Source organism: Electrona antarctica (assembly GCF_951216825.1).
Source record: "Electrona antarctica genome assembly, chromosome: 12".
Classification (NCBI taxonomy): Eukaryota; Metazoa; Chordata; class Actinopteri; order Myctophiformes; family Myctophidae; genus Electrona; species Electrona antarctica.
Window position 1 is genome coordinate 20,400,906 of NC_136793.1, and position 12,500 is coordinate 20,413,405.

General features: G+C 43.0%; 1 protein-coding gene across 1 annotated transcript in view; it reads right to left on the reverse strand.

The window, feature by feature from the left end:
• The window catches only part of adamts3 (ADAM metallopeptidase with thrombospondin type 1 motif, 3), a 173,955-nt gene that overhangs the window by 130,792 nt on the left and 30,663 nt on the right, over window positions 1–12,500 (reverse strand). The window contains exon 4 of the mRNA XM_079516259.1: window positions 877–1,033. Within this exon, the coding sequence (XP_079372385.1) occupies window positions 877–1,033 (157 nt within the window). The remainder of the gene's footprint in view (window positions 1–876; window positions 1,034–12,500) is intronic.

The window sequence follows — 12,500 nt, forward strand, 5'->3', positions numbered from 1 at the left end:
AAAAAGTGCCCCTCGGGGCACAGGTCTCCACAAGGCCAGGTCAGGTTGTGGCCTCCTGGTGGCGCTATAATAGGCCAATGTGAAAAGGGTGCCATTTCTTCTTACGCTGTTGAGAGGCGTTTTTGTTCCAAAAAAACGTGTTTTGCAAAAATCCACCTGTTGGTGGTGCTATAACAGACCAATGTGAAAAGGGTGGGATATATTCCTCAGCCTAGTAGGAAAGTGTGTGAAAGATTTCACGTAAATTGCACGCTGCGTTCATGATTAGAGGCTTTTTGTTCAAGACAGGCCAATCCTGCAAACTTTGAAAGCCAATCTTAGCCAATTAGGATGTAATATGAAATATCGGAGAGATCCATCTTGGGCACATGACTATAGAGATAGTGTGTAACGATTTGCGGGATTTCTGGACAAAATCTGGAGTATATAACACAAAATGTGTTTTACAAAAGTTGGCCTCCTGGTGGCGCTGTAAAAGGCAGATGTGAAAAAAGCAGGTCAAAGGTTTGTCCTTGGCCTCTAGGACAAACCTTTCATGCAGAAAGGCTGCCTCATGGTGGCGCTATAACAGGCTGTTCTGGAAAATTTGGGGCAGAGGTTCATCGTTGGCATCTAGGGAGTGTGTGTGCAAAGTTTGGCATCGACTGGGTTAACGGTGCCGGAGATTAGCTGTTAACAGACGGACGGACGGACGGACGGACGGACGGACGGACGGACGGACACACACACACACACACACACACACACACACACGGACGGAGGGCAAAACATACTCTCTCCCCATGCCTTCGGCCTGGTGGAGACAATAATAATAATAATAATAATGCTCTGGTTCTGGATGGTTGGGGTGGGACCTGGTTTGTGGTTGCAGCCTACCTTGTGGCTGGTAGTCCTGGGAGATGTCGGAGGGGCTTTTGAGCAGGGCGGACCTCCGGTAGACGACGTGGACCCTGCCGTGGTCCTCCTGCTCCTGGGTTCCTCTCTCCAGAGGCTCGATGAAGTACTCGTCAGAGTCCGTCCGGATCATCCCAGCCTGGGCCAACACACAGAGAGGCACTGGGTGAGCTATGGCCGTTGTTTCTCAGACATGTTTATGTCAAGGACCCCCCAAATTAATATCTATTTGACAACCGACGGTGAGACCCCCCCCTCTAATTTGAAAAGATTTTGTGCAATGGACCTCCAGAAGAGAGATGTTGTGCATTGGCCCCTCAAAAATCACACGTGTGTGAAGTGAGGGGCGCTCTTGTCATCATACATCACATTCCGTGCTCAGCCAATCAAATCATCACAAATGTCATTCCGGCCAATCACTTTTGTTGTCTTCACTTTTCTGCCCTCACTTTTATCCTCAATATGTACTTTGCTCAGCCAATCAAATCATCGCTATGGGTGATCACTGATCAGCCAATCATCAGACAATGTTTGTGTGAACACAAACCCTCAAAGCTGGGCATAGGGGGGGCTAGTGCCCCTCAAAAAGTGTAAATTATTCAGCAGATCTACAAGCGCTTGTAGACAGTAGATCTGCTACTTTTTAATAGCTGAATAATGAAATAGGGTAAAAGTATTGAATGATTTGATGATTTGGACTATACTGAATATATACATTTCATGTATGATATTTCAGACAGGCAGACTAGGCAACACCCACTATTTGGCAATGTCACAAATGCTAAAATTGTAACGAACTCTTTTCATGGCCATTGGTAGAGGATTATTATATTTAAATTAAATGCAAATTTGAATGATCCTCTCAATTGGGCTCTACAGACTTCAGACATCACTCCTCAATGCACTTTGTCGAACACAAGCAGAACGATAAACCGGTCGAGACAGAAACCGAGCTCACGAGGAACCCGAGGCACACTTAAAGCTCAACGTCCACGTTCTAATGTTTAACTGTCAGGCATTAGCATGATTCTGTGAGATGTGTTGGCAGATAGAAGGTTGAGCCTGTGTGTGTGTGTGTGTGTGTGTGTGTGTGTGTGTGTGTGTGTGTGTGTGTGTGTGTGTGTGTGTGTGTGTGTGTGCGTGCGCGCGCGTGCGTGCGTGCGTGCGTGCGTGCGTGCGTGCGTGCGTGCGTGCACACACACACACACACACACGTGCATGCATGTACACAGAGCTGCCTCTCAGAGCACTGGGGTGGAATGTGTTCAAAGCCAGAGTCCATCCAGCGCAGTGCAGGGGCCTGGATACCTAGCCATGGCCTCACTGATATCCTGTGTGCACTGGAGGGAGGGAGTGTGCACATATGGTGCTCTGCAGCCAAGCCACACACACACACACACACACACACCAACTCCCACAGGCTCAGATGGAGTGAAAACTCCCCCAAACATTGTTTGCAACAGATTTTCATTATCATCATCATGATCATCATCATCATCATCATCATGATCATCATCATCATCATCATCATCATCATCATCATCATCATCATCATCATCATCATCATGGTGAAAACAACGCAGAGATTTCAACCTGCCTGTACCGATACAACAAGGGGAGTAAAACTGGCTTGAAATAAAATAAATAAAAAACCTTCTTTCATGGGCGGGGTCTCTGGAATATCTTTTGAATTGACTAGGCTTAGATGCCGGACAAAAACAGCGGAACTAACAAACCTACACCCAATCCTGAAGATACCATCCCATATTGCATCAGTTCTGTGAAGCTGTTATTTTCCAACATCTGAATTTCAGACATGACGTTGTGTCTTATTCATACGCCCCCCCCCCCCCCCCCACACACACACACTCGTGACACCATGTTGCAGCCAACTGAGCCAAGTCTATGGACTTTTAATGTTTGCTTTAAGCAGTGACGTCATGTGGCATTGTGGCAGCCACAGTGGGCTTCACACAAGTGTGATTTTTTAAATTACTTATCAATTGCTTCCACCCAGTTTTATCCCATCCACTGAATAGAGCGTCGCCCCAACGAGGGCCCATGAAATAATTTCCTGTTAATTTTCCCCATAGACTTTTCAAAAAGTATTTATTTAAAGACATTTACGTGGGGACAATAAACTCATGACAATAAACACAATGTTTTGGGCAGATCAAATAATTAGTTTTTTTCTTACTAATTATTTGATCGGCCCAAAACATTGTGTTTATTGTCATGTTTTGTCACAACAAGAGTTGGCTTTGTCCGCGGCGTAAACGTCTTTAAACAAATACTTTTTGAAACGTCTATGGGAAAAATTAATGTGGAATTATTTCCTGGGCCCTCGTCGTTCTGAAAGGGGGCGGGACTGCCACGCTCTATTTACGTAGATGTCAGCATACATATCAGATCTCTGATACGTACAGTATGCCGATATCTACTGACCACAGACCACACACTACTAACCACAGGATATACAGTATGTACATCTGGCAGCTGGCACCATGGAGAGAGGCATGAACATGTACACTTTCAGTAGCCTATTAGAGGAAAGCTGTTAAAACAAGATTAGACAAGCTTAGTGTAGTTAAACCGTACCCGAATTCATACACCGAATAAACTAAGCTAACATTTGCCAGCCATGCAGCTATGGTCAAATTAATGGAATAAAACAAAGAACTTAATCAAAATGTCTGTCTGTCTGTCTGTGTCTCTCTCTCTCTCTCCCCCCCCCCCCCCCCCCCCCCCCCTCTCCTCTCTCTCTGTCTCTCTCTCTCTCAGTGGCTCAGTCGGTAGAGTGCCAGGTTAAGCAGGTGTGGTGCTCCATCTCAGCACTCCATCTCCTGGTCTAAGCACCTTTATTGAGAAATGCACATGTTGCTCGGGCCGACTCTAACAATAAGCCGTGCCAACCTACTCATGTACTTCTCACTGCATCTCAGCAGCAAATAAAATTACGCTTACCCTCAAGAAAGCATTGGCTGGCCCTGATGCACACAGCCACATATCCAATTTCTCAACTTAAGCTTCTTTGCTGGAAACCATCTCTATCCCATCTTATCTTTGTTTGCACTCATCTCACACCTGCAGGGAAGCTTCCGTATATCCAGGCCATGCTGACTGCATGTTGGTATGGGCTCTCTCTCTCATGCAACCTGGCAGGAATTATGGATTATTTCTGGTATTGCTCCTCCATAGCGTTTGAGTAATGCACTCTGGCTTTCGGGGAGCCCTATTCCTTAGGAGTGAGGGTGGACTTTATACATGCATGCACAATGTGCACATATAATGTATATGATTCGAATGTGTCCGCCTGCATGTAAAAATATATATCAATAAATGTATACATTCATAATAAAGGGAATATTTAGCCTGGGACAACAAAGATATTGTTCACTTTTGCTATGTTTTTAATTGCTCTCTGCTTGAGAAACGTGCCTAGTGCAATCAATTTGTTATCTTGATCTGCATCGGTTCTTGTGGACTTTTAATTCTGCCAAAAATCGGCACGCTGCAACAGTGGCACGCCTGAAACCGTGGAAGTCTGCGCTTGAAGTTAAACAACACCTGAAGTGAATTCGATTTAGCTCACTCTTCTCTGTTCTCTGCCTCCCACTGCGTGTGAATTACAAAACATTGATTAGAAATCCATGGCGATGTTTTCAGGAGCCATTTGTCTCTCTCTGACACAGCATTAACAATTCGTGTGACTTCTGGAGGTGGGTGCAAGGTATACGTTTCTCCAGGCACAAACTAAATTGTCTATGGTCTCACAGTGCAGTAAATATAGGCCCTGTCTTGAACATGTCCAATGATTTAAGCTCCTGCCCTAAACCACTAATGCAAATAAAAAAGTATTGGCCTTTTCTTTTCAAAATCTTTTTATTTCCGTTTTATAACAGTATGGGTGTCAAGTCACAGGTTCATAGAAAAAATAAAAATAAAATATCAGATTTTAGTATCAGTGACTGAGGTAAACAAACGTTGCCTACTGTATGAATCACAGCGATCGTGGGCAGACATAATGAAAAGACTGTTATTGTGCAAAACATGCCCCTTCAAGATAAAAGAAAAACATTTTCTCCCCTTCAAGTCCCAATTTAGTATAGCCAATTCCCAATTCCCCAGCCTCTCTACAAGTACTCCATCTCTGCTAACCAAAGTATTGGCCTTTTAAGGGTTTCTGTTGCACACAGGATCACATACTAGTAATAATTGGATAAACTTGAATACTATGACACATACCGGTATGTCAAGGCATTAGCATATACTGACACAAACTAGGTTGGGATTTAGGTTTTTATACACCATGGAGTTGGATATTTCTGTTCTTAGCCACCCTAGCATCCCTACTGTGGGAAATGTCTGCTATTATTGTCAAGTACAAATCCCTGGGTGACTCCGCTCACAACATAAAATCTATGTTTTCTTAGGCCTCATACACACATCAAATGTTCTGTCTGTGTTTCATGGCCAGCTCAATGCTTTTCCAATGGAGGTCACATGGTTTGACCAAACACTTGTGTTTGATGGGGGGAGGGGAGCAATCAATGCAGTGTTTGTTCAAACCACGTGACTTCCATTGGAAAAGCATTGAGCATGAAACACAGAATGTTCGTTTGCCACACACAATGCTTTTCCAATGGAAGTCACATGGTTTGACCAAACATTTGTGTTTGATGGTGTTCTGTTTGATGGTGTTCTGCCCCTCCCCCCCATCAAACGAAAAATGTTTGGTCAAACCATGTGACTCCCGTTGGAAAAGCATTGTGGTGGCCATTAAAAAAAAACGACCAAACATTTGTTTGATGGTGTTTGATACGTGTGTATGATGCCTTAGGGTTAGGCATTTTCTTTATTGTATCGCTATATATGCTGGGCGAGAAGAACAGAGACTGAAAGGGTCTAAGCACAGAAGTACAGTGTGTGTTTTGACCTGATGAAGAGCCCTAGCTCGAAACGTCATCAATAAATTACATTGAAGCAGATGACTGTGTAGGTTTATTCTTCTTTTTCAGACGTCTAAAAAGACAGCATCCGGGGGAAGTACATAATGATGGAAGTTCTACCATGAGGCTGTTTACAGTTTCAGCAGTAGTTCGTTACCAGACTTTTCTCCCTGTGAGATGAGAAAAGGTTGGGAACGAGATTAGGTACTCGATTAGTATCGATCCATCGCTCATGATCATTTGGTGTTTACTACAATGGTCCTGGAACTGATCAAATCTCATGTCTTCAGGGAGACCTTTCCCATACACATCTTCAGGATAACCTTTGCAGTATTGAAGACTATGCTGGCCAATTACGCAAAATCGGTTGTGCAACGTTTCCTGGAGAATTAAGTATGGTAGACTGATGCAATTGACACATGCATTCTAGATCAAGTGCAGCTGCAACTCCTCAGTGCTAATAGTAAAGTATGCACACGGTAGTCTATTATTAGTGCCCAATTGGCCATTAATTGACTTTTTTGAGCATTTTTGAGAAAACGCCTCAAGCTTACTGAATGTAGTTTTGTAGGCCGTATTCATGACTATGTTCTGTCCCTCGCAAGGAAAAGTAAATGAAATGTTCATTCTAACATTTAGAATGAGCCAATAATAATTGTAATTGTAAACAAGTGTAATACTTTATTTGTGTCGTCCACAGTTTTGTATTGAGTTGTGCTTGAAATGTACTGTAATTCTCCAATCTGTTAATAAATTCATCAATCAATCAATCACCCACTGGAATCAGAGTGATATTCTGAGGGGAGCGATATTCCAGGCCCACTGAAAGATAATTTGAAGACCTGATGACAAATCTAGCAATCCATGTATGGCTTAGACAGCACAAGTGAATGCACTTTTCCCTGAAATGGTATCTGTCCATCACCATTGCTCTGTTACTGCCATAACATTGTGATAATAATGTATACATTGAACACAGGGCTGGTTTATGCACAATAGAGTGCCGAAGTCCTGACATCACTCGCTCACCCCCTGGTTCATGGACATTTTTCTCTATGGAGAATTACATGTGGTCATCTTAAAATATAAGAATTGTGGTCCAAAAATAAACAAACTGTCTCCCTGCGATATTGTCAGGGAGGTGTCTCTGTATCGTTTACGGCAGTCAGTCACTCATATTTGATACAGTCTGTTTCTAGCGAAAATGTAACTAATTCAGCAGCATAAACATTTAGTGTTTTCTCTCAGTCAGTTGATTCTTCATATCCATATGAGTGAAACGGATGATTTGCATTTATGACTGGATACTAGACTTGCCTTACAAACTGCTGCAGGTAGTTAGAATGGGCTACATCACATCTGACCCTCAACACAGGAGCCCCACACCACAGGGATGCGTGCTGAGTCCTCTCTTTATTCACTGTATGTATACTCACTAGAATTTCGCGGGCCTTCGGCCCGCTCATCCTAACGCGATGCGTCGCAAATGGGAAGAAGGCAATGGCAACCCATGATGTTTTCATTTATGCATTTGCTTGGAAAGCGCAAAGTTGCCAAGCTGGCTGAGTGGCCCTGTTTGGTTTTGTGTATGTGCGTATGAAAGCGAGCATGGCAAGGCGCAGGAACAGTATACTGTACTGTACTGTACTGTAAGTGTTTGTACTGTACTGTAGTCATGTGTACTGTACTGTACTGTTCTCTGTACTGTTGTATTAGTGTTTTTTTATTATTATTATTATTACATGGATTAATATTCTGATGTACTGTACTGTACTGTTCTCTGTACTGTTGATATTATAGTTAGTAGTGTTGTGTTATTATTTAGTATTATTATTATTATTATTATTACATGGATTAATATTCTGATGTGAGCTTTCTTTCTGTACTGTACTGTACTCATGTGTACTGTAGTGTTCGCTGTATTGTTGATATTATTGTTGTTATTAGTGTAGTGTTGTTATTTATTATTATTATTATGATTGAAAGAGAGCATGGCAAGGCGCAGGAACAGTATACTGTACTGTACTGTACTCATGTGTACTGTACTGTTCTCTGTACTGTTATTAGTGTTGTGTGCTTATTTATTGTTATTATTATTATTACATGGATTAATATTCTGATGTACTGTACTGTTCTCTGTACTGTTGATATTATAGTTATTAGTGTTGTGTTATTATGTTTTATTATTATGATTATTATTACATGGATTAATATTCTGATGTGAGCTTTCTTTCTGTACTGTACTCATGTGTACTGTACTGTGCTGTACTGTTGTTATGATTAGTGTAGTGTTCTAATTGTGTATTATTATTATTATTGTTAGCGTTTTGTGGCGTGTGTGTGTGTGTGTGTGTGCCATTTCAGCTGCATCGCGGGGCGATCCAAATTCCCCCCCCCCCCCGCGCACGCACGCACGCACACACCACACACACACACGTGTCTGCAGTGACACTGCGTTGTACACAGCTGTTCTATTTCAGCCTTACTGACTGCCAGAGTCAGTGCTTAACACTGGACGCCAATCATCCAGTGTTAAGCAGTCATCCAGGATTCATAGAACCATAGTTACATACGTGACTTACGTGTTGTGTTGCAGCGCGTTGTTGCTGCGTGTAGTGTTGTTGTTGTTATCCATATATATGCGCGTCGGTTCGTCCCGATTGTACCACGCCAGGTGTCGACGCGGTCGTGTTTGCATGAGTGTAACTGTGTATGTAATCGCGGCGCTCTCCATCCAAGTTAGAATCAGTGTAGAACCTGTGTTGTTGTTCTTCGTCTTCTTCTACTTTTGGTTTCCGGCAGGCTGTACACTGTGTGTGTGTGTGTGTGTGTGTGTGTGTGTGTGTGCGCGCGCGCACGCACGTGCGTGTGTGCGTGTGTGTGTGTGTGTGTGTGTGTGCGTGTGTGTGTGTGTACCGTGTAACTTCCGGTATTGTTTCCGGAAGTGTGAAAGGTAACACGAAACACACGTGGGTGACGTGGTGGGGTTTTGAGCCATTGGGAAGGGCTGATGTAGTGTTGCCAGGTCCACGTATTGTAAGCGAGTGGTAGTGTGTGAAAGTATAGGCTGTAGGCTGTAGGAAGTCAGGGTTTGCGGCCTTGTTTACATAGACGTGGCAACAATGTTTGACAATGTTGGCGGCGCAGCCAATGAAAAGAGTGGAATCACGGGATGCAGTGTTGCCAGGTCCGCGAATTGTAAGTGAGTTGTAAGTAGCGTGTTGAATGGCATTTTTTCTGGGCTTGTTTTCATAGACGTGGCAACAAATTAGGCGGGGGTGTCGGTGCTTGTGGCGTGTTTGTGTTTATTATTTATATTGATATTGTTTGCGAGTGTGGACGGGAGCCGGCTTTAGTGGCAGTGCAATGACAATTTTTACGCGCGTGATGTGGAGTGTGGCCGTGCTGCGCGACATTAGGAGATAGCCGTGGATCGACGCGGAGGGTAAGTCTGTGACGTGTTAGTGTGTTGTTGCAGTGTGTGTTGCAGCGTGTTGCAGCGTGTCAGTGACGTAGTAGCTGGTGCCTTTTGTTCCTGTGCGTGCTTTTGGGGACATGTTTTCAATTGTAATATAGGATGACTGTACACCCATGACTGCATTGCCACAAACACGTAACATAGCTCCAACGTCATCATCAAGTACCGTTCAGCAGAGTGCATAATGAGAAGGGAGCTTCCCTCCCTCCAGGAGCTGTAGGAGAATTGGTGAGTAGTCAAAGCACACCGTATCATCAAGGCCATGCAACACAGGACCGTACTGTGTGCGAACACAGGGATGCATTTGAAACACAAGCATGCAAATTCAAAGGTGACAAGATTAAGGACGAGGTGCTTCTTTATCATGTTAAATCCTGCTCAACTACTGTATGCGTTGTGAGTGTATTTGCACAGCCCTGCTGTTTGATATTAATTATCTCAAAATGTGGCTCCATGTTCTCTCTCTGAATTGGGAGACTAACTATTTTTTAATTTTGTACCATACACTCTTCTTCTACAGTGCTCCCACAAATCATTAGAAATGTGCTTGTTTGTGTGTGTGTGTGTGTGTGTGTGTGTGCGTGCGTGCTTGCGTGCGTGCGTGCGTGCGTGCGTGCGTGCGTGCGTGCGTGCGTGCGTGTGTATGTGTGTGTGTGTGTGTGTGTGTGTGTGTGTGTTTAAAGTTCCTTTAAAGGCTGGGGATGAAAATGGCAGGTAATGATGACGAAGGTTTGCACACGTTTCTGAAAGCAAACACACCTTTGAACAACACCGAGGGTGAAAGGTGGCAGTGTCCACGCTCAATCCAGGCTTTTTTTCTTAATTTTTTTCCTCAAAGTCGCAGTACACTCAACTCCCCCCACCCCCCCACCCCCTTTTTTTCTTTACGAAAGCACGTTCATACCAACCTCCTTAAGAAGTTTAGACTGAAAGAGACTGTTTTTGAAAAACTGGAGCCCTTCAGCTGAATCCCATATGTTTTCTTTGGCAGACGAGCTCTGTCTGCTTGGCCGGGGCTGATGTTAGGGATATGAAACTGATGGAACACAGAACGCTTGATTCCTTTTTTCCCTTTTTTTTTTTTAAAGGTTCTATTTAGGTACCAGAGAGCTGGGACTGTGTCAAACACCTGCCATTGTCTGCTCTGCTAGGCTGCCTTGTTACGTTACTACAGCCCGACACATGCCAGATCTCTGGGACCGATTAGCTATGTTTTGACCGATATTTTGTCTAAAAGTCAACATTTTTGGATCAATTTGAAAAACACTTTGATTTGATTAAAGTTTGTCATTGAGAGCAATTAAGTTTTAGCAAACTAATAAAAGAATAAACAAAATAACTTTTAGATTGACAAAAACAACATTTATCTACACAAAGTGACATTTAACTTTAATTATACAATGATAAAGTTTTTGTGTTTACATTCAACCACTTTAAATATTCTAATAATAGCTTATCTACAAGCATCTATAAGCGCATTGTGAGGTTGTACATCTGCTATTTTTTAAAAAGGTCCAGACAAATCCACTGCATAATGGCCGATACCGATGTGACATTTTGAAATAGGCATTTATTTATTTTTAGCACTTGAGCCCTAGAATCCTTCTTGTGGGGTTGACGTTCATGCAAAATAGCAGATCTACAAGCTCACAATGCTCTGTGGTGAGACACGTTGTGAGCTTGTAGATGGGCTATTTTCATTTTATTTATTAACTTAAACCTTTTATTTCATGTCTAAAAATTTATAGTTTATTAATCGGTTAATTTATTAAATTATCACAAACATTTTATTATAATAGATTAAATCAATTATTTTTGATGAATTGCACCCATACAAAGAACTTGGTGGCAAAAGTTGTCCTCATAAAACCTTTCCAAAAGGGAGAGCCTCAGTCCTGCGCTGTAACTCTGTAATGTGATGACTGTAATGTGGGCTTTGAAACTTGGTTGTATAGTGTTTCATGCTAATTGTCTCCACCAGGCCGAAGGCATGGGGATAGAGTATGTTTTGCTAGGCTTGGAAACAAGCCTAGCTTGGAAACAAGCCTAGCCCCTAGGGCCTAGGCTTGTTTCCATTGTGGTCCTCTGTATAATATCGGCATCGGTCGGAATCGGTATTGGCAGATATGACCCTGCAAATAATCGGAGATCGGATATCGGTCATAATTTCATAATCGTGTACCCCTAGTTTATAGCTAACTAGCTAAATATCTCATGTTGTGTTTATACCAGACTCCTCACGCAAACTTCCACTTGCAGTTTGGACAACTCTAAAACAAACTCCACATACCCAAACATTTATTTACCTTCCATAGTGTCAACCCCTTACCCCTGTGTCGGATCTGTGGTTAGACAGGCATATTCGCCGATCCCCATATGACCAAATAAGGGCATATCGGGCAGTGTTCCAATACTGGTATCGGTATCGGGACATCTCTAGTGGAGAATGTGTAGAGTGTAAACTGACTGTGGAAACTGTGGACTGACTAACTGAATTCGACAGGAGTGGGGAATTTGCCAAATCAAGCGTAGGCTGCAGTTGCCATGGCAAACAATTGTCTCATTTGGGCCACGGCCAGAGTGTTCTGGACAACTGCCTTACCGACCAACTGGACGATGGGCACTGCACTGCCTTGAGTCGTAGGCGACGCGCATGCCTTATTTGAAGTCTGTCGGTTCTCGGGATACGTGGATTACATACGTAGTGAGATTCCCTGCATTTATTGTAAGATTGTCCCATCGCTGGCTTACAGGTGTAAAGACAAGGGGTGAATTAGATTTTTTGTGTAAACTCCATAATTGTTGTTTTCCATAAAAGGAGAAGAACAAGGAGTAGAGGGGAGGGTGGGAGAGGGAGAGATGGGAGATAAACTCTAACATTAAATAAGTATCTAAAATATGTACAAATAAGACCTGCAGATGCAGGATGTACATGAGGTTAAGCACAAGGTGCGAAAGTGGTGACACATTGAATTATGCAAATACATTCACAAGCAGAGTTGAGCGGTATTTAACATAATAATGAAGTGCCTTGTCCTTAATCTTGTCCCCTTTGAATTTGCATGATTGTGTTTCAAATTCATCCTTGGATTTATTTGAGCAAGCTTAGCTATGGCAGACGTCATATAGGCTAGGTTTGTACGCACTAAGCAAACATGCACATAGGACCGTAATATGTG